A 22,074-nucleotide genomic window follows, 5' to 3' on the forward strand; every position below is an offset into this window, starting at 1 on the left:
AATAGCGTTAGGGGCTGACTGTGGGACAAACCATCAATTGCTTGTATGCAAGTTCAGGTTGAAGTTGAAGAAAAGGAAAATTTCATGAGCCCCAAAGTATGATATTGAATATATCCCCCATCTGAATTTAAAGACATCTCAAGAACAAATATGATGTAACTTAGTTAGACACTAATGACTGAACATTACAAGTTGTGGAATGACACCAAGAATATAATCCACGAGCAAAGCATAAAGGTCATAAAAGTGAAAGAAAAGACCAAAATGGATGTCAGAAGAAACTCTGAAACTTGCTCTCCAGTGTAGACACATTAAAGTGAATGTAAAAAATGAGGAAGTAAAACAGCTGAACAGAAAATTTCAAAAGACAGTTCAAGAAAAAAAGTATTAGAATGAAATGTGCAAAGACCTGGAGTTAAAAAACCAAAGTGAAGTTGACCAAGCTCAGCATTTCTCAAGCTGAAGGATCTGAAGAAATAAATTCAAACCTTGAGTTGAGATATTGAAGGATTCTGTGGGCAAAAAACTGAATGACTTGGGAAGCATCAAAAGATGATGAAAGGTATACACATATCACTGTACCAAAAAGAAATGGTCGATGTTCAACCATTTCAAAAGACAGCGTATGATCAAGAACTGAAGAAATACAAGTTGCACTGAAGTTATTGGCAAAAAACAAGGCTTTGGGAATTAACTGAATACACACTGAAATCTTTCAACAAGTCAGTGAAGCACTAGAGGTTCTCTCTCATCTACGACAAGAAATTTGGAAGATGACTACCTGGTCAACCAAATGGGAGAGATCCATATTTGTGCCCATTCTAAAGAAAGGTGACCCAATGGGACATGGAAATCATTGAACAAGATCATTAGTATCACATGCAAGTAAAATTTTGACAATTCAAAAATGGCTGCAACAGTAGATTGACAGGAAACTGCCAGATACTCACGCCAGATTCAGAAGCAAACATGGAACTAGGGATATCATTGCTGACGTCAGATGAATCTTGACTGAAATCAAAGTATACCAGAAAGATGCTGACCTGTGCTTTATTGACTATGCAAAAGCTTTCGACTATATGGAGATCATCACAAGCTATGGATAACACTTTGAAGAACGGGTATTCCAGAACATTTATTGTGCTCAGGAGGAACCTGTAGACCAAGAGGGCAATCATTCAAACAGTACAAGATAACGATGAATGGTTTAAAATCAGGAAAGGTGTATGCCAGGGTTGCATCCTTTCATCCTACTTATTTAATCATCAGAGAGGCTGGATTATATGAAAAAGAATGTGGCATCAGGAATGGAGGAAGACTCATTAACCTGAGAAATACAGATGACACAACCTTGCTTGCTGGAAGTGAAGAGGACTTAAAATACTTACGTTGAAGATCAAAGACCACAAGCCTTCAGTATGGACTACACCTCAATGTAAACAAAACAAAAATCCTCACAACTGGGCCAATAAATAACATCATAAAAAATGAAGAAAAGTTTGAAGTTGTCAAAGACTTCATTTTTTTTTAATCCACTATCAACACTCATGGAAGGAGCAGTCAAGAAAATCAAATTCCAAAATGCATCAGGCAAAAGGACTGAGGTGTGCCTGACCCAATTCATGGTATTTTTAATAGTCTCATATGCATGTGGACTTTGGATAATGAATAAGGAAGACTGTAGAAAAGTCGATGCATTTGAATTGTGGTGTTTGAGAAGAATATTAAAAGTACCATGGACTTCCAGAACAAACGTTATCTGTGCTGGAAGACGTACCGTCAGAATGTTCCTTAGAATCCAGGATGTCTCTAATACTTTGGACATATTATCGAGAAGAACCAGTCCCTGGAGAAGGACATCATGCTTGGTAAAGTGGAAGGTCAGTGAAAAAGAGGAAGCCCCCCAATGCGATGGATGGCACAGTGGCAGCAGCAATGGGGTTCAAGCATAACAACAATTATGAGCATGGTGCAGGAATGAGCAGTGTTTGATTCTGTTGTGCACAGGGTTGCTATGAGTAGGCACTGACTTAAAGGCACCTAACAACAGCATTATCACCCTCATTTCTCCCTCATTTCAAGCATGGACAGCTAGCAAAAATTACAGAGTATTCTCAGAAAAGCAAAAGGTACAAAAAATACCAACTTGATTTATTGGATAAAAACAGTGGTAAAATGGACATAAAGCCAAAAAGTTAGAATATGACATTTCCATATCCTCCCCCGACTCCCCTCTGGTACTAGGGAGCCAAGTCCTCTAAAAGGCTCTCTCTTCACCTGCCTTGGGAGCAAGGCCTGCAGCAGGAGAGCCCAAGAGAGGAGAAGGTCAGAGGCAGCCTTAGTCCTGCACCCGATTCAGTCCTGAATGTTTCCGGTTGGAGTGAAGCCAGGAGGGAATAAGGGGGCCCGAGGGCTTCAGACTGGCCTCTAGGGCCCACTATCCAATATGACCCAGGGCAGCTGATTTTACCTCCTTCCCCTCCCAAACAGGTACCATTGTCAGGTCTGGGGACAGGGAGGAAAGAGGATAGTTGGTTGCAGAACCACAGATGGACTCTACACCCTTTCCCAGGGTTGATCACAGGCCCTGGGGTGACCAGTCCAGGAATGCAAAGTCACACCTTTTCCCTCTGCCCAACCAAGAGGTGAAAAGGACTCCACTGGGATAGAGCATCCCCAGCTACTATTAAATTTCCACGTCACTTTCCTTATCATTGTCATGGTCTCCATCATAGAATTCATTGGGTGCCTCTGGCCTGCAAAGCAAAGGGAGAAAGGTTAGAACCCCACTCTCCAAGTTCCAGTCTGCTCCCACAGAAATACTCTCTGGAGCCACCACTCAGTACCTGGCCCCTGACAGGAAACCATCCTTTCCTCCGACTGCTACCCAGCCAGCCAGCCATGTACTTAATGCACACTTAGTGAGGGGCTACTTTGCCCCAGTCACTGTTGTAGGTCTGAGCAATATAGCAGAAAACAAGCCAGGCAGGGTTTCTGTCTACCCTCAAACAGTATATTTAATCAACGAGAGTGTCAATAACTCACGAAGAAAATAAGTCTTATCATCACTTCAGATGGTGCAAAATGCTATAAATAAAATGAAATACAGTGAGTAACATAAAAGAGTAACAGGAGGAAACTGATGAAATGTCAGGCAGGATCATTACGAAGATTTAAAAAAAAAAAAAAAAAAAAAGCAACAAAAAAACAGGACCTGAAGAAGTTTAAGAGGGAGCAGTCCAGGACCTTAGAGAGCAGAATGTGGGCAGTGAGCTGGAAGGAATGAGTAAAATGCTACAGACTTTGGAAGGTAATTTAGAAAAAAAATTACAAAATTTTAGGAAGCACAGACTTTGACCAGTAGCAACAATTCTAGGAATCTAACCCAGTGAAATACTCAAACAAGCATGCAAAGATGTCTATATGAGGGGATTCATTGCCACATTCTTTACATTAGTGAAAAAAAAATGGAAAATAATCAAAATGTCCATCAAAGGTAACTGTTTTGATTATACTATGTCCACACAACAGAATATTACACAGCTGACACAATAATGATACAGATCTGCTTCTATCTATATTGACATGGAAAGATACATTGTTTAAAAAAAAAGAAAAAAGCCAACCTTAACTTGAAGAGCAACATGTATTTTACTTGTATTTAAAACAAATACATAAATGCAAAAGCAACAAACTGAAACTGAACGTATATATGCATTTATATGTACAGTAAGAATAGTATACTTGTACCCCATATAACAAGGCCTGTCTAAAAAAATACAAATCACATTATTAACAGTGGTTATTTTTGTGGAATGAGCTTGTAATTGTGTGAAAGCAAACTTAACATATTTTGGTGCTGTGTGAAATTTCTACAAATAAATATACAATGTTTTTATTGTTGTTGTTAAGTGCCATTGAGTTGGTTCCGAGACTCATAGTGACCCTATATAGGGTTTCCGAGGAGCGGCTGGTGAGTTTGAACCGCCACCCTGTGGTCCACTGCTTATCTTACAGTACCACACGAGGACTTTTGTAATAATCAAAACAGGGGAAAGAAAAACAAATGGAGGAGTTATAACAGACCCAGGAGTAGGCATACTAATGGCGAAGAGCCAGAAATAACTACACTAAGCAGATTTACTGTTTCCCTCTAAACCCTCCCCCAAGAGCCTGTTGGGACTCTCTGCTCTCAGGTCTTGCCCCCAGACCTGCTGTAGTTCTCCTCAGGACCCCTCTCCTCTGCATCAGCCTCATCTGTTCTGTCATAGGCCAGGAGGTCAGAGGGCACATCATGAATCTGGACACTAGGTGCGTGGTTCAGCATCTTCAGGTTCTCAAAGATTGTCTGGCGGATCTGGTCCAGATACTGGTTGTGATGAGAAATAAGAGTGTGAGCAGCTCCCAGTGATTCCTAGAGCATCCACATGTCCAAACATCTATCCCTACTCTTCTCCTGGTTTTAATCCCAGTGGTTATCTCTAGTTCAGGTTCCCTAGTTGACAACACTGATTGCCGCTACTTTCATCTTGGCTGCCACCTAGCAGGTAACAGTGATAGTGGTGATTTACAATTTCCATCTTTTGTCTGCTTTCTGCTACTTCCACAGCCTGAACCTCTCCTGGGCTCCCCAACACCCAAACTCTGTGTGCAGCTTCTCTGAGTTACTGACCTGGCGTGAGTTCTGATTCTCAATGCGGGTGCTGACATCGGGATGGAGCGTGAAGTCCGGGGCAAAGTACTCGAAGTATTCTTGGGGTGGGGAGGTTAGGAAGAAACAGTATGGCTCAGAAGGTAACAACAACAAAAAAAAAAACACGTGGAAAAGCCCACACAGGAAAAATCCATGTAACTAATTAGGAATAGGGCTAGGGCTAGCAATTGACCCTGTGTGCATTTATTGTAGTCGGGGTTTTTCTGTGTGGACTTTTCATGTGCACTTTTTCCTAGAACTGGCACAGAATAAGAGGAAAACGGTCCACGCAGGGCCCGAGAATTCCCCTGTCTCTTTCTTTCTTTTCCTTCAGACCCCCATTATTCCCCTGCTCTGGGCCCAGAGGTTTAGTGTGAAGAACTCTGAGAAGGTTACATTTCACACTTGCCCTCAAACAAGGCCATTCTGGGATCTTGTGGAAATGGGCTTACTGTTGTGGGGGTATCCTGGGATGATTCTTACCACTATAGGGAAGTTCCTCGCTAATGGCTTCTTCTACCAGCAGCGACGTCTCATAAGTCCTGAAAGCAATTGAGGGGAGGGATGGGGGAAGAGAGACAAGGAGGAAGAGGAAAAGCTGAGCAGGTAGGCTGAAGGGTCTGACAGGCCAGTTCTGAGAGAGCCCCTTGCTCACATAAAATGAGAAGGCAGAATAACTCAGCAAGGGTGCTCACCAGCAACGTGCAACATTTCGGACAGTATAGCCGCCACCACCTAGCACCAGTAGAGGGATATTGAAGCTCTTGACATATTCAACGCATTCCCTGTTAAAAGGAACCAGAGAAATGGGTGGAGGAAGTTATCAAAAGTTTAAGTATACACCCCTATGTGTTACCTGGAAGGGAACACAGGGGAACCTTCTGATAAGTGAGAAATGTTCTGTATGCCAGTCTGGGTGGTGGAAGTCTATGAATTATACCCTGAAAATTTCTGTACTTCATTGCATATGTGTTGTAAAGGGTGAGGGGGTGCTTCAAAAAAGAAGATCATGGAAAAATTCGATTATCTTTTAATTGCACTTTTCCATGAATTTTTTTTTAAGCTCTCTCATATCTCAATTAAAAGTTTAAAGTAAGTACACTTCTGTCCTGCTCAACACCCTTTGTGGCATCCCACCTGACAACACCAATAGTTTCTAACTAGTCTTCCCACTTCCACTCCTGAGCCTCTCCCCACCAAGCCTTTCTCCATTCAGCAATCAGAGCAGTCACTTCCAAACACAATTTGGAACATGTCATTTGCCAGCTTAAAATCCACCAGTGGTTTGCCATCATATTTGGAGTATGATTCAAACTCCTTACCAGGGCCTATAGGCCCCCCACAACTTCACCACTGCTGGCTCCTAGGATCTTCCCTCAAGCCACCTCCAGCTTGCCGATTCCTGCCTCACTGGTTTCACTTCCTCTCCTCCACTACACCAGATCTTCCCTGCCTGCGACAGACTTCCCTCTGCTCCCCTTCGGGCTTGCTCCTTTTTACCACCAGGCCTTAGCTCAAATTTCACCTCCTGAGGAAACTTTCAGTCAGGCGATCTTAAGGAGGTGCCCACTGTTATCCTGAGTCTTACTTTTCTATACATATATATGTATTTGTTTTTTTCTTCATAGGATAACAATCAAGTTATTCTGTTTGCTTACTTATTTTGTTTATTCCCTACACTAAATCCTATTGTGAATGATCAGCTTGATCAGGGGAGCCCTGTTCAAGGTGATATTTCTGGATCAAGAACAATTTGCAGTCATTTTGGATTCCCAACAAGTGTTGAGGCCAATTCCCCAACTCCTACCACTCCATGTATTGGGGTCCCAAGTCACTGAAAACCTGAAGAAATGAAAGAAGGGTGAGTCTCACCCATGTCCTCGAATGCTAAGGTTGAAGCAGCCCAATCGATCACAGCCCAGAGAGTCAGCTCCACACTGCAAAAAGCAAAATCATACACAGCCGCAGTGAGGTAATTGTTCAGAGCGCCACAGACGTCCTTCACGTCCCTTCCGCACAGATCCAGAGATGTAGCTCTTCCCATTCTCTCCCTGCAAGCCCAGGCAGAGGTCTCCCAAGGGGGAATGACAATATTACCTGAAGCACAATACACGTGGGTTGGTAGAAGTCCACCACTTGGTTGATAACTGGCTGGAAAAGATGCTTGTAACCTGGGAGAGGGCCAAAGATGGGTACCTGGCACCCCAAGGGGATGGGGAGACAGGGAACAAGAGGAAAAGGGGGTTGAGAGAGCATGTAGCTAAGGAAAGGACAACCCAAAGAACCCAACTATTGGTTGTGAACTTGTGGTGGGGGTCCAAATCCTTTTGATCGACTGATTAAAGCTAGTGAGCCTTAACCCAGAAAAGTGCACATACATGCAATACATTGCATCCATTTTCCAGGGTCTAATGATCCCTTGTAAGGCCATTCATCCTTAAAGACACTTGGCCCAACAGTTGCAGAAGTTAATTCAGGGAAAGGAGGAGCAGTGAGTAGGGAAAAGTCTACAGCACTTACTCTGGTCATCGATGCCATCCCTCAGGGGCACATTGAGGCAGTAGTAGCGGCCACTTTCAGCCCCAACTTCATACATATCACCTATGGGGCCATGGGTGGAAGAAGAGCTGAGAGTCACAGGGAGCACCCATAACTCAGGTGCTTCAACAACTCCAACCCACACCCTGAGGGTTTCTCACATCAACATATTTGCAGACTCCCTAGAGCAAGTCTCGTACAGCTTACATTCATTTCAACTTTGTTTTTTGGAGGACCTACTATGGCACTGGAAGAGGCTCTGGTAGCGTAGTGGTTACAAGTCGGCCTGTTAATCTCAAGGTCAGCAGTTTGAAACTACCAGTGGTTCCGTGGGAGAAAGATGAGGCTTTCTGTCCCCATAAAGATTTACAGCCTCGGAAACCCTATGCAGGGTTGCTATGAGGCGGAACCAAGTCCACGGCACATAACCAACACCAACACCACTATGGCACTGAAGTCCTGGTGTGGTGCTGTAGGTTAAGCACTATAATGTTAACCACAAGGTTGGTGGTTCAAACCCACTCTTTGGAAACCCTATACAGGGTTGCTATGAGTTGAAACTGGCTCGATGGCACTTCACAACAACTATGGCACTGGTCAACAGAACGAATGAAATCCCAGCAAGCTTATATTCTTGGGAAGTGAGATAATGAGGAGGGAGATGGTAAACAAAACGCCAACACAATAAATACAAACAGCAGTTAGTGCTGTCAGAGGAACAAACGGTAATTTGACAGAGCAATGGGGAAGGAAGTGATAACTTTAACTGAGGAGGTGACATCTGAGACCTGAAGACTGAGAGACAGTCACGGTTAAAAAGCTGAAGGTTATGAAGGGGAGAGTAACCCCTATTTCTATACCTGTACCAGGGAAGAAATAATTTCCATATTTGTGGAAGGACACTGTCATGACCCGGTCAGTGAGGTAGAAGGCTTCCTGAACCCCGTCACCATGGTGGATGTCAATATCGATGTAGAGCACCCGAGGGTGGTACCTGGGATAAGGGCGAAACTGAGTCTGAGGCAGAGGTAAACCCTGGGAAGGAACACCACGTAGCACACTCCTTTCAAACATGGGCTCTGGAATTATGAAGAGTCGGCTTCTACTCAAGTCACCTGAAACTTAATCCCACCAGCTCCTTAGGAGAACCCTGAGGCTCAGCCTGGAGGCAAGAGGCAGGGCCAGGAGAGGGCTGTGCAGAGAAGGCTGAAATGTGAGTAGGTGGCTGGGGATCTGAGGCAGAGCAGAGGAAGAGACAGCTGAGGAGTGCATCAAGAACTTAGGTGAAGCTAGTAAGGGTGGAGGTCAGAGCCAGGTCTGAGGAACTGTGTAGTCAGGAGTTTCATAAGCCCCAGCACCTCCTCCCAGGTTACTTACTTGAGCAGTTCCAGGATCCCGATTACAATGTCATTGACATAGCAGAAACCCGAAGCCTATGGCAAGACAGTGGTCTTATAAAGAGAGGAACAATTCTTCTATCCAGCTTACCCCTTCTGACATCCTGACCACCTACCCTAAAGTGGCCATTGTCTCCCCGGTCACATCCTCACTCACCTCAAACTTCTTGGCATGGTGCAGACCACCAGCCCAGTTAATGGCAATATCACAGATCTGAAAGGCAAATACCAAACTCACAGCCCTCCTCAGCCCACGATAAAGCTAGGAGTCCTGAGTCCAGAGATCCAGGGGAAAGGGGAAAGAAGACTCAGGGTTATGTTCACCTTGTTATTCAGCTGGGTCGCTCCTTGCAGAGATGCGCCTGTGTAACGGGAGCAGAATTCAAAGAGCCCGGGAAACACTGGGCTGTAGGGGAGAAGATCCAGTTGGAACCCTTCTGCCTCAGTCTATAGCCCTCCCTCTCCTTACCACAAACCCTTCCAATCGCCATTCTTCAATAACGCTCTACCCGTCCCTCCTACATTAAGTTTTCTGTGAATTCATATAAGTAATATGGGCTAGCCCTGTGACACAATAAATATTTAAGTGACATCAAACACACATCTAGAGAATTAAAAGGTATATAATGTTATATAATGTACACAGAACCCTGATGCTACAATGGGTAAGCACATGACTGTTAACTAAAAGTTTGGCCATTTGAACCCTCACCCAACAGCTCTGCACCACCACTCATCTGTCTTCGTTTGTCATACTGTGGTAGCTTGTGTGTTGCTGTGATGCTTGAAGTTATATCACTGGTATTTTCAATACCAGCAGGGTCATCCATGGTGGGCAAGTTTCAGCAGAGCCTCCAGACTAAGACAAAGTAGGGAGGAGGAGAGGAGGCAGACCCCTTCTGAATGGTTAGCCACTGAAAACCTTATGAACAGCTGCAAAACCTTGTCAGATATAGTACATGAAGATGAGCCCCTCAGGTTAGAAGGCACTCAAAATATGAATGGGGATGACCTGCCTCCTCAAAATAGACGTGACATTAATGATGTGAACAGAGCAAAGTTTTCTGGATCTTCATTTACTGATGGGGCAAACTCAAACTAAGAAACATCTGCAAATATCCATTAATAATCATAAGGTATGAATCTAGGAAAACGTCAAGTCGTCAAAAATGAAGTGCAGTACATAAAGATTGATATCCTAGGCATTAGTGAGTCAAAATGGACTGGTATTTAGAATCAAACAACCATATAGTTTAATGTGTTGGGAACAACAAATTGAAGAGGAATGGTATCACATTCATTGTCAAAAAGAGCATTTCAAAATTTATCGTGAAGTACAATGTGATTTGTGAAAGGATGATATCCATAAACATACAAGGAAGACCAGTTAATAATACTATTATGCAAATTACACACCAACCACTAAAGCTACTGTTGTTAAGTGCTATGGAGGCAGTTCCAAATCATAGTGACCCTGTATAGGGTTTCCAAAGCAGTAAATCTTTGCAGCAGCAGAAAGCCTCATCTTTCTCCTGACCACTAAAGCTAGTGATGATAAAACTGAAATATTCTCTAATTTCTTCAGTCTGAAATTGATCAAACATACAGTCAACATGCATTTATAACTGGCAATTGGAATGCAAAAGTTGGGTGGAAAAAAAAGAGAAGATTAGTAATTAGAAAATATGACCTTGGTGACAGAAGCAATGCTGACGCTAGAGACTGCATAATAGCATTCTTCAAGACCAACAACTTATTCACTGCAAATACCTTTTATCAACATTAAAAGCAATATATACATGGACCTAAAGAGATGGAATAAACAATAATCAAACTGACTACATCTGTGGGAAAAGATGATGAAACTCAAAATCATCAGCCAAAACAACGCCGGGGGTAACTTCAGGCTGAAGCTGAAGGAAATTAAAACAAGTCCACAAGAGCCAAAATATGACCTTGAATAGATCAGGCTTGAATTTAGAGACCATCTCAAGAACAGATTTGATACATTAGACACCAATGACCAAAAACCAGAAGAGTTATGGGATGACATCTAGAATATCATCCATGAAGATAAAATATCATCCATGAAGCAAAAGGTCATTAAGAAGACAGGAAAGAAAGAAAAGACCAAAGTGGATGTTTGAAAAGACTCTGAAACTTGCTTTCCAGCATTGAAATGCTGAAGGGAATATAAGAAATGAAGTGAAAGAGCTGAACAGAAAATGTCAAAGGGCAGCTAGAGAAGACACAGTCAAGTATTATAATGAAATGAGCAAAGACTTGAAGTTAGAAAACCAAAAGGGAAGAACACACTTAGCATTTCTCAAGCAGAAAGAAATGAAGAAAAAATTCAGGCCTTGACTTGCACTATTGAAAGATTCTCTGGGCAAAATACTGAACAATCCAGGAAGCATCAAAAGAAGAAGGAAGGCATATACACAGAATTACTTTACCAAAAATAAACAATCAACACTGAACCATTTCAAGAGGTAGCATATGATCAAGAACTAATGGTACTGAAGGAAGAAGTCCAAGCAGCACTGGAGAAAAAAGGATCCAGGAATTGATGAATACAAATTGAAATGTTCCAACAAAGTGATACAGTTCTGGAGGCGCTGACTCATCTATGCCAAGAAATTTGGAAGACAGCTACCTGGCCAGGTGATTGGAAGATAAATATATCTGGGCCCATTCCAAAGAAAGATGACCAAACAGAATGCAGAAATCTTCTAACAATATCATTAATGTCATGCAAGAAAAGTGTTGCTGAAGATAATTCAACAATGGTTGCAGCAGTACATTAACAGGGAGCTGCCAGAAATTCAAGCCAGATTTAGAAGAGGACGTAGAACAAGGGATATCACTGCTGTCGTCAGATGGCTCTTGGAGAAAAGCAGAGAATACCAGAAAGATGTTTAGTTATGCTTTATTGACTATGCAAAGGCATTCAACTGTGTGGATCATGACAAACTTTGGACAACACTAGAAAGAATGGGTATTCCAGAATACTTAATTGTGCTCATGAGGAGCCTGTACATAGACCAAGAGGCAGTCATTGGAACAGGACAAGGCGATACTGAATGGTTGAAAATAAGGAAAGGTTTGTGCCTTTCATCATACTTTGAAAAAAATCAAAACAAATGCAGTTCCAGTGCTTAACCTACATCACACCAGGACTCCAAAGAATACCACCTAGAACCTGTACATTGAGCAAATCCAAGAAGCTGGATTAGAAGGGGAAATGATAAGATCTAATCTCTCATTCATTAGACAAGCTCTCAGGAGGACTCAATCCCTAGAGAAAGATATCATGCTTGATAAAGTGGAGCGTCAGCAAAGAAGAAGATGACTCCTAACGACATGATTGACACAGTGGCAGCAACAGTGGGCTCAAACATAACAACTGTGAGTGAGGGTGGCAAAGGACTGGGCAGTACTGTATGAGTCAGAATCGGTTCAGTGGCATCTAACAACAAGTAGCACCGAAGGAGAAAGAACTGACAATCTGCTCCTGTAAAGAATGTTGTTGTTGTTGTTGTTGTTGTTGTTAAGTGCTGTCGAGTCGGTTCCGACTCATAGCGACCCTGCATAGGGTACCAAGGAGTGGCTGATGAACTTAAACCACTGACCTTGCAGTTCCAGTGCTTGACCTACATCGTCACACCAGGACTCCAAAGAATACCACCTAGAAAACAGTAGGGGTCAGTTCTACTCTGTTACATGAGTGGCTATGAATCAGGATCTACTCGATGGCACCTAACAGCAACCAAACAATAGCTGTACAGCATTTAGAACAGCTCTTGACCCACAGTAGGCATTACAGAAGTACTACATGCTAGTAGCAGTGGTAGTAGGTTACCAACTCCTATGTGGTCAAGTGGATTCTGAGTCGAAGCAACCCTACATGACAGAGTAGAACCACCCCACAGGGTTTCCAAGGCTGTAAATCTTTGTGGAAGCAGACTGCTGTATCTTTCTCCCATGAAGCAGCCAGGAGGTTTGAATCACAACCTTTTGATTAGCAGTCAGTGACTTAAGCACTGTGCCATCAGGTTAGTATTACTGTTTTGAAATCCAAAGATAGGAGAGATAACTAAGGGAGCTGAAAGTAGCTGTCACTGCAGAGGGATTTATGGATAGAAGGGACAGGCCTGGGGCTGTCCCTCCTCCACCCCACCCTCGCCCATTAAAAGCCCTGAGACACAATTTGACTTTTTATATTAGATTACTTTGAAAAGAAACAAAACAAATTAAAAGGGAGAGGGAGTCCTGATTCTCAACTGTGGTGTAAGTTTGAGAGCCCACTAAACGCAGTGCAAGTCAGCACATGGTAGCATTTTACAACTGCACAGAGGACATCTACAGGGTCTCAGCTGTGGCCCAAGGGCTGACTCTGCATTTCCAGACCTATAAAGTGGACTCGGATATAGCAACAACAAAAAAACAAAACCAAGGATACCTCCCAAGAGAGCATGTGAACAGTGCAATGTGTGCAGAGGGACTGAGTCCTGTGGGCTGGTGTGGTCAAGACAGGCTACATGGAGGTGATGTGAAGACTGGGAAAACCTTGGTGAATGGCATTCCAGGAAGGTATTCTAGGCATCAGGAAGGGATAAGGTTAGGAAGGTGCTCACAGCCTGCCTAAGGAGTTGGCCTCTATCCACCAGCACTGGCTGCTTCTGTTGGTTAGGGTATTTCAGGGAAACAGATTTTTCTAGTGGCTTAAAAACATGGTCTGGATTTGAATCCTGCCACCACTTACCACTTATGTGACTCAGGGTAAATGACCTAATCTCCAAAACTTCAGTTTACTCATACATAACATCAGAAAAAGGATGATTACATTACAGGGCTGGGGTGAGAACTAGGTGGCTGTACCAGTCTCCAGCAGCGTAGTACCTAGCACAAGAAGCACTCAAGATATGGCAGCTGTTGGTAGAGCACAGGGTAGGGGCAGACACATCATAGTTTGATGTTGGGGAAGGCAGTACACAAGAAGGGGGAAGGAGTGGAAGAACAAGGTAGATAGGGGAACACGGAGACAGGTTTGCATGGGTTAAATGGGACAGAGGTAAATAGTGAGGCATGCTCAACCTTGAAACAACAGGGCTCTGTGATGCAGGGATCAAGGGAAAGTTGGAAAAGAGGAAATAACACTAAGATGCTGGACTGTCTTATATATATTGGTTTCCCTTGCCTACTATTGTAAAATGGAAACTTGATTTGGATAGAACGGAATGTCGGGAAACATGATTATAGAAAGCTTGTAAGCCCGTCTTCAGCCTATAACTGATTGAAATACCTAAAAGGGGTACTAGAACTTACCCAGTGAAATAGGCCTCCTGCGGAGCCTTTGCAGGGTATAGGACCTTAGGTGAAATCCTGAGTCCCATCTAGAACCATATGAGGTGGGACATTCACACTAGAAAGGACAAGACGACCAGCCTGGAATAGCTAGAGCAACAGAAGATACATCTTCAAAGAAAGATCATCAGGAAAAACCCAAAACAAAAAGGGCAGTATGACTGGCTACTATAAGAATAAGCAAGTTGTTCGCTGAGAAGCTATCAAGGCAAGCAATCAAGTTCCATCCAGATAAACCCCACCTTTATGACTGAAACTCAAAGGGAACACATGAGCAGGCATGTAAGCTTGCTGGTGCCCATGTTGGTCTGTTGGTGATTGGAAGAGGGGGTAAGGCAGCAATGAAGAAATGGGCTGAGTTCGACCACATTCCAGACTTTCGTTGACCGGGAGATGAGAGAGAAAAGAGGAAAGCTGGTTGGTCCAAAGTGTGAGACCTGGGACACCTGAGCCTATGAACAAGGACATAGCCACAGAGGACTATAGCTGAGAGTGAAGCCTCCAGCTGATATGAAGTGAGGTGTCTCACAAGAACACCCAAAATTGCAGATAGTACCCATTTGACCTAGCCTCGATGGCTTGATAATCAGAACTTGACTAGAGGAAGATGTAAAAAAAAAGAACAAATTGCGACTGTTACAATTATAAAGGTTGAAGTTTTGTAACAGAAATGGGGGGTTGGGGGGTAGTTTATCTTACAGTCCAGAAACAAAGGACCCTAGTACCATCAAGGGAGAAGAGCACAAGCGGAATGTGAGACCTTATCCAAGAAGCAGCAACACCAGAGATGGAGGCAGAGACGGGGACATGGGGAGAGGGAGCAGCTGAGGACTCTAGATTCATGGGAAGAGAGGGACTGAGAGCTGGCGGCCAGGAGGCAGGCTTGCAGAATGTGCCCTTTGGTGGTGAAAATTATTATACATGACTCAATGTTTAAAAAAAAAAAGAGCTAAAGTGAATAGAGAGAAATACTATAATGGATGGGTACATGGAGGGGATTATAATCATTGTAATGAAACAAGGTGTATGATTTGTTGAATGTAAAACTGATGATCTGTCCTGTAAACTTTCACTCAATCCACAATAAAAACCTTTAAAAAGATAAAAGAAATGGTAGCTGTTGGAGGAAACTCTCCAGGATCAACAACATGGTTTTCAAGAAATAAATTCAAAGGGAGAGGTGAAAAGCCACAGATTAAAAGTCTTAAGAGTCATGTCAACCAAATACAATGAAAGGACTTTATTTAAACCAGCCTACTGGGGGGCGGGGGGAAATGAGACAACTGGAGCAATTTGAATACTAGCTGACTGTCTGATGTTAAGGAATTACAATTCATTTCTTAGATGTGATGATGATACTGTGGTTATAACTTTTTTTTAAAAAAAAAAAAAAGGAGGACAATATTTAAGCTACACAATGGATGAAAGGTTGTGTCATCATGAATGTTGTTGTCGGTGCCGTTGAGTCCATCCTGACTTATAGCGACCCTGCACAGATGGGACTTCTGAGGATTCCTAGGAGCGGCTGGTGGGTTTGAGTCAACAACCCTGCAGTCGGCAGCGCAGTGCTTATCCTATAGCACCACACCAGGACTCCTACATCTGGAATGGTGGTAGTGGTTATGTGACATGAAGTCAGTTCGATATCATAGTGACCCTGAACAGGGTTTCTGAGACTGTAAATCTTTGTAGGAGCAGAAAGCTTCATCTTTTTAATGCAGTGCCGCTAGTAGATTTGAACTGCCAACCTTGTGATTACCAGCCCAACTTGTAACCCACCAGACTACCAGTGCTCCTACACTTGGAATAGGTAAAGATAAAATAAGACTGTTCATGTGTTCATAATTACTGATGAATAACAGGGGTTCATGCTTTTAGATAGATTAGAAATTTTTTCTAAATTAAAAAAAAATTTTTTTTAATTGAGTAGGTGGGGGCTGTTATGGTTACTATTTTTTCATGGATATATACAGGTAAAGAGGAATTCTGGTGTGGCGCTATGGGTTAATGAGATGGACTGCAAGGTCATTTGAACCACAAGATCGACGGTTCAAGTTTATCAGCTGCTCCTCAGAAACCCTATACAGGGTCTCTATGAGGCAGACCTGACTCGATGGCACTTAACAACAACAACATACAGGGATGGAAGTCCTTGTGTGGTGCTGTAGGATAAGCAATGCATTGCTAACCCGAAGGAAATCTCGGAAACTCTATACAGGGTCGCTAGCAGTCAGATGTGGCACTCTAGGATAAGCACCTGACCGCAAGGTCAGTTTGAACTTCAAGGTTAGAACCAACTCCATGGCACACCACTACCATCCTGTCAGCAGTTCAAACTCACCAGCCACTCACCAGAAACCCTATAGAGGGTCGCTAAGAGTCATAAGACTCATTAACAATCTGCGATATGCAGATGATACAATCTTGCCTGCTAACAGTGAAGAGGACTTAAAATACTTATGTATAAATATCAAAGACCACAGCCTTCAGCATGGATTATATCTCAGTGTAAAGAAAACAAAAATTCTCACCAATGGACCAATAAACAATATCCATACAAACGGAGAAAAGACTGAAGTTGTCAAAGACTTCATTTTGCCAGATCAACCATCAACACACATGGAAGCAACAGTCAGAAATCAAACAACATATTGCATTGGTCAAATCTGCTGCACAAGACCTCTTTAAAGTGTTGACGTGCAAGGATGTCAGTTTGAAGACTAGGGTGCGCCTGATGCAAGCCACCAAATTTTCAATAACCTCATATGCTTGTGAAAGTTGGACAGTGAATACAGAAGACTGTAGAGGAATTGATGTATTTGAGTCATGGTGTTGGAGTAGAGTATTGTAAGTACCATGGAACCAATGGATCAGTGTTGGAAGAAGTGCAGCCAGAGAAGATGGCCATACTTCGTCTCTCATACTTCGTTCAGACATATTATCAGGAGGGACCAGTCACTGGAGAAGGATATCATGTTTGGTAAAGTGGAGAGTCAGAGAAAAAGAGGAAGGGCCCCAAAGAGATGGATTGGCACAGTGGTGGCAGCAATGGGCTCAGACGTAGTGATTATGACGTTGTCCCAGGACTGGGCAGTGTTTCGTTCTATTGTGCATAGAGTCGCTATGAGTTGATACCAACTCAATGGCACTTAAAAACACCACCACCACGTTGAGTCAACAACAAAGAGGAAGGATCAGAAGTTTGAAAACATGACCTACATGATAGAAATGATGCCGCAGATAGCATGACAGAATTTTATAAAACCAATGACTTCTTCATCGCAAATACCATTTTTAAACAACATAAAAGACAATTAATTACACACATACACTTCACCAGATGAAATACACAGAAATCAAACTGACTACATCTGTAGAAACAGACAGTGGAAAAACTCCGTATCATCAGCCAAAACAAGGCAAGGGGCAAATTGTGGAACAGACCATCAAATGTTCCTATACAAGTTCAGGTTGAAACAGAAGAAAATTAAAACAAGTCCCCAAGAGCTAAAATATGACCTTGAATTTATACCACCTGAATTTAGAGATCTCAAGGACAGATTTGATACATTAGACATTAATGACAGAAGACCTGAAGAGTTGTGGGATGACATCAAGAACATCATGCAGGAAGGAAGAAAAAGGTCATTAAGAAGGCAAGAAAGAAAGAAAAGATCAAAATGGATATCAGAAGAGACTCTGAAACTTGCTCTCCAGCGTAGAGATTCTCAAGCAAATGGAAGAAGTGAAGAGGTAAAAGAGACGAAAAGAAAATTTAAAAGAGCAGCTTGGGAAGACAAAGTTAAATATAATGAAGTATGAAAAGATCTGGAGTTAGAAATTCAAAAAGGAAGAAATGCTTTGCATTTCTCAAGCTGAAAAAACAGAGGAAAAACATTTAAGCCTTGATTTGAAGGCTTCTTTGGACAAAATATAGAATAATGCAGAAAGCATCAAAAGAATATGAAAGGAATAAACAGTCACTGTACCAAAAAGAAATGGTTGGCAATATCATTAATATCACATGCAAGTAAAATTTTACTAAAGATAATTCAAAAATGGCTGCAACAGTACACTGACAAGGAACTGCCAGCGGCTCAAGCCGGATTCAGATGAGGAAGTGGAACAAGGGATATCATTGCTGATGTCAGACAGATCTTGGCTGAAAGCAGAGACTATCAGAAAGATGTTTACACCTGTGTTTTATTAACTATGCAAATGCTTTCGACTATGTGGAATGGATCAAGACAAGCTATGGACAACATCGCCAAGAATGAGTATTCCAGAACACTTAATTGTGCTAATGAAGAACCTGTACATAGACCAAGAGGCAGTCCTTCAAATAGAACAAGGAGACACTGAACAGTTTAAAATCAGGAAAGGTATGCACCAGGGTTGTAATCTTTTACCATACTTACTCAATCTATATGCTGAGCAAATAATATGAGAAGCTGGATTATATGAAGAACGAGGCATCAGGATTGGAGGAAGGTTCATTAACAACCTACAATATGCAGATGACACAACCTTGCTTGATGAAAGCCAAGAGGACTTAAAATAATTACTGATGAAGATCAAAGACCAAAGCCTTTGGTATGGGTTGTACCTCAACATAATGAAAACAAAAATTCTCACCTCTGGATCAATAAACAACATCATGATAAATGGAGAAAAGATTGAAGTTGTCAAAAGACTTCACTTTGCTTGGATCCACCATCAACACTCATGAAAACAACAGTCAAGAAATCAAACAGCATATTGCATTAGGCAAATCTGCTGCACAAGACCTCTTTAAAGTGTTGAAGAGCAAAGATGTCAGTTTGAAGACTAAAGTGTGGCCCAATCCAAGTCATGGTATTTTCAAAAACCTCATATGCATGTGAAAGTCGGGCAATGAATAAGAAAGACTAGAAGAATTGATACACTTGATTTAGGGTGTTAGAGAAGAATAGTAAAGGTAGCATGGACTGCCAAAAGAACAAAGAAATCTGTTTTGGAAGAAGTACAACCAGAATGCTTTTTAGAAGCCGAGATGGCCAGACTTCATCTCTAATACTTTGGACATGTTATCAGGAGGGGCCAGTCCCTAGAGAAGGAGTGGAGGGTCAGTGAAAAATAGGAAGTCCTCCAACAAGACAGATTGGCACAGTGGCAGCAACAATTCGCTAAAGCATAACAGCAATTGTGAGGATGGCACAGATCTAGGTGATGTTTCATTCTGTTGTACATAGGGTTGGTATGGATCAGAACCAACTCAACAGCACCTAAGAACTACCGAGTCTTCTACCTAAGACAAGTTCATTATAAACCTGACAATGTCAGATCATCCCCCTTTACTTTTAAAATAACTTTCACTGTTTCCCTTTACATAATAAAACAATATAAAACAAAACAAAACCTATGGCCATTGAGTTGACTCATAGGATTTCCAAGACTGTAATCTTAGGAAATTGATTTCCTCCAGAGGAGCAGCTGGTGGGTTTGAACTTTGAGTTAAAACTTTCACTTAGTAGCTGAGAGCTTAACCACTGCACCATCAGGGCTCTTTTCTACCTGATAGGGCTGTTTACAAGGTCAGGTCACATCTATCTCTTTAGCCTCAATTCAAATCACTCTGCCTGTTTTCTGTTCTTCAAATGAGTCATACTCTACTCTACCACAGATCTTTTGCATGTAATCCCCACTGTCCAACCACCTCTTACTAATTACCTACTACTCTTTCTTCAGATTTTAGCTAATCATTGTTACTTCCTCTAGGAAGCCTTCCCTGACCAGCCTGACCCTAAGCTAGATTATTCTACCAACTACACATTTTCACAGTCTGTAGTGTACCTCTCCCTTCACAAGACTTGGTACAACCACAACTATATCTATTTGAAGATTAGATGATTGCCTTCTTCACGAGACTGCAATTGCCATACTGATTGCCCATCCCCACACCTATCTATTTTTGTTGTTCTTCTTCATTGTATCCTAAGCACTTAACACCAGGTCTGGTCTATAGCAAATGATCAATTAATAGAAGCTGAAAAAACAAATAAGAAGATGATGCTTCATTGATAAGTAAACCCTGTTCTTAGCTTCCCACTGCTGTTGCCACAAGACCTCACTCAAGTGTCCTCCTTCAAAGTGCCTAGAGTCAAAAGTCCCAGTCTTCTCCTTACCAGTCATCACCCACGTTGAAAGCATTAAGGCTCTTGGTGAAGCCTTGCATATTGGTGGGGCTGACTCTCTGCAGAAAGTCGATGTAGTCCTCAGAATGGAAGCGGCACATGTCATGCTGGGAGGCCTGGTATGGTTTGAAGACCTGGGGATGAAGACACAAAATGAGTGGGGCTGAGACTGCTCACAATGACCCCAACCATGGGACTGTTCAAGACCACCCGTAGCAGTCCCCACACCACACGAAGTCTTGTTACATTAGGAGGCAAAGGTTAATCTGAGTCTGAAGAAGAGAGGCTCTGAGTAGCCAAGTGGGTGATTACTATCAAGCTCCCTAAAAAACACTGGGCTTGCTTCCTCCTTTGCATACCCAGCCAGGCCTCCTCAACCTTGAGCCCTGATCAACCTGCCCCAAGTCTATTCCTGATTTTCTCCAAAACTCATCTCCTCCCTGCGTTCTTCTTCATTTTAGAGTTAAATAATACTGGGTATCTGACAATCTTCTAATTAAAACTCAAGGGACTAAACCAGAGATTTCATATCTTTTGAGAAGTTCATATGCCCTTTTGGAAATCAGGCAAAAAGTACAGTGTTTTTCCCTCTCCAGAAAATAAAAAGAGGCATATATATATATATATAGTATATGTTGTTGTTAAGTACCATGGAGTCAGTTTCGAATCATAGTGACCCTGCACAGGGGTTTCCAAGGCTATAAATCTTTAAAGGAGCAGAAAGCCTCAGCTTTCTCCCACGGAACAGCTGGTAGTTTCGAACTGCCAACCTTGGGATTAGCAGCCTGATTGGTAAAGAGTACGCTACCAGAGCTCCTTATATATATGCAAATAACTTAAGGGAATTCATTGATTCATGCAATTCATATTGATTGCTGACCCATTCCCCTCACAATGCTTAATGGTAGGGCCTGTCATAGTCCCAAATCATAGTTATAAATTCCAAGTTAGAGGAACCATATATATGCCTAGGTGATGAAGGTTTGAGTATTGATGAAACAGAAGACAGCATGGATGATATAGATTGTAAAGAGGATACTGCCCTCCCTCTAGAGCGTTAGCATTTTCGTTAGCATTTCATTAGCAAAAAGAGAAGGCGTGGGTTGCTCCGGGAGACTTCTATTCAGTCCCCTTACTCACTTTTCACATCTGATACATTCAGCCCAGCCCACCTAACCCTAAGGATATTGCTCCCCGACCCCTAACACCCGGCAGAGGCAGCGGGACTCACGATCATCTTCTTATAGAGACCGTAGTGCAGAACCAGGCTATGGGTCAATGCCAGGCGATGAGGCTTCATTGGGTGTCCAGCCCCTGGGGGTGGGGAGAAGAGAGTTCGTCAGTTTCCAACCCTGGAGTTGCAGCCCCTACCTAAAAACCTCTGAGTCCCGAAACCCCTCCCGCAACAATCCTGGTCTCTCACCATAGTGGAAGTTGCCCACGTCCGGGTCGTAAAAATAGGCCACAGTCTTGGCCATGGTGACCGCGGGAGCAGGCCCCGCGCCTCCGCCGCCTGCCCGGCCGCCAGCCCCACCCCCAGCCCTGCGTGCTGCGTAAGCACGCAGCCCGCCTCTGCGGAACTTGGAGGCCCAGATCCCGCCTCTGCGAGACCACGCCCTAACCACGCCCCTGCAGTGATTTCACCACGCCCCTGGGCTGGCCCGCTCCTCTTGCTTTGTAGGGCTTAGGCGTCCCGGCTGGAGTACCCGAGGAGAACCATCTGGCCCATCGTGGTAGGGCCATTTTTTTCCCCAGCTGGGGTCAAATTCTCTGGGAATCGAGGTTTTCATTCAGCTTCCTTCCCCCAAAGGGAGTGCAAGTTGTGGTCTCCGCACAAACCTTGCTAGGAGGCTTCGGAGACACGCTCCAGTGCAGATGACCGGCTTCTACCTGCCCGCTGGGGAGA

The 22,074-nt window shown here is 43.0% G+C and overlaps 1 protein-coding gene across 1 annotated transcript; it reads right to left on the minus strand.

Moving 5' to 3' along the window:
* Window positions 1-2,686: 2,686 nt before the first annotated feature.
* HDAC3 (histone deacetylase 3) lies at window positions 2,687-21,698 on the minus strand. Its single transcript, XM_006866194.1, has 15 exons — window positions 21,592-21,698; window positions 21,400-21,482; window positions 20,160-20,302; window positions 8,953-9,034; window positions 8,786-8,842; window positions 8,609-8,664; window positions 8,092-8,225; window positions 7,214-7,294; window positions 6,791-6,864; window positions 6,566-6,630; window positions 5,389-5,478; window positions 5,177-5,235; window positions 4,673-4,752; window positions 4,212-4,369; window positions 2,687-2,756 (listed from the first exon to the last, which is right to left on the minus strand). The coding sequence occupies exons 1-15, from the start codon at window positions 21,644-21,646 to the stop codon at window positions 2,687-2,689; spliced, it is 1,287 nt and encodes a 428-aa protein (XP_006866256.1). The 5' UTR covers window positions 21,647-21,698.
* Between the last annotated feature and the right edge of the window lie 376 nt (window positions 21,699-22,074).

Source organism: Chrysochloris asiatica, unplaced genomic scaffold (assembly GCF_000296735.1).
Source record: "Chrysochloris asiatica unplaced genomic scaffold, ChrAsi1.0 scaffold00087, whole genome shotgun sequence".
NCBI classification, from domain to species: Eukaryota; Metazoa; Chordata; class Mammalia; order Afrosoricida; family Chrysochloridae; genus Chrysochloris; species Chrysochloris asiatica.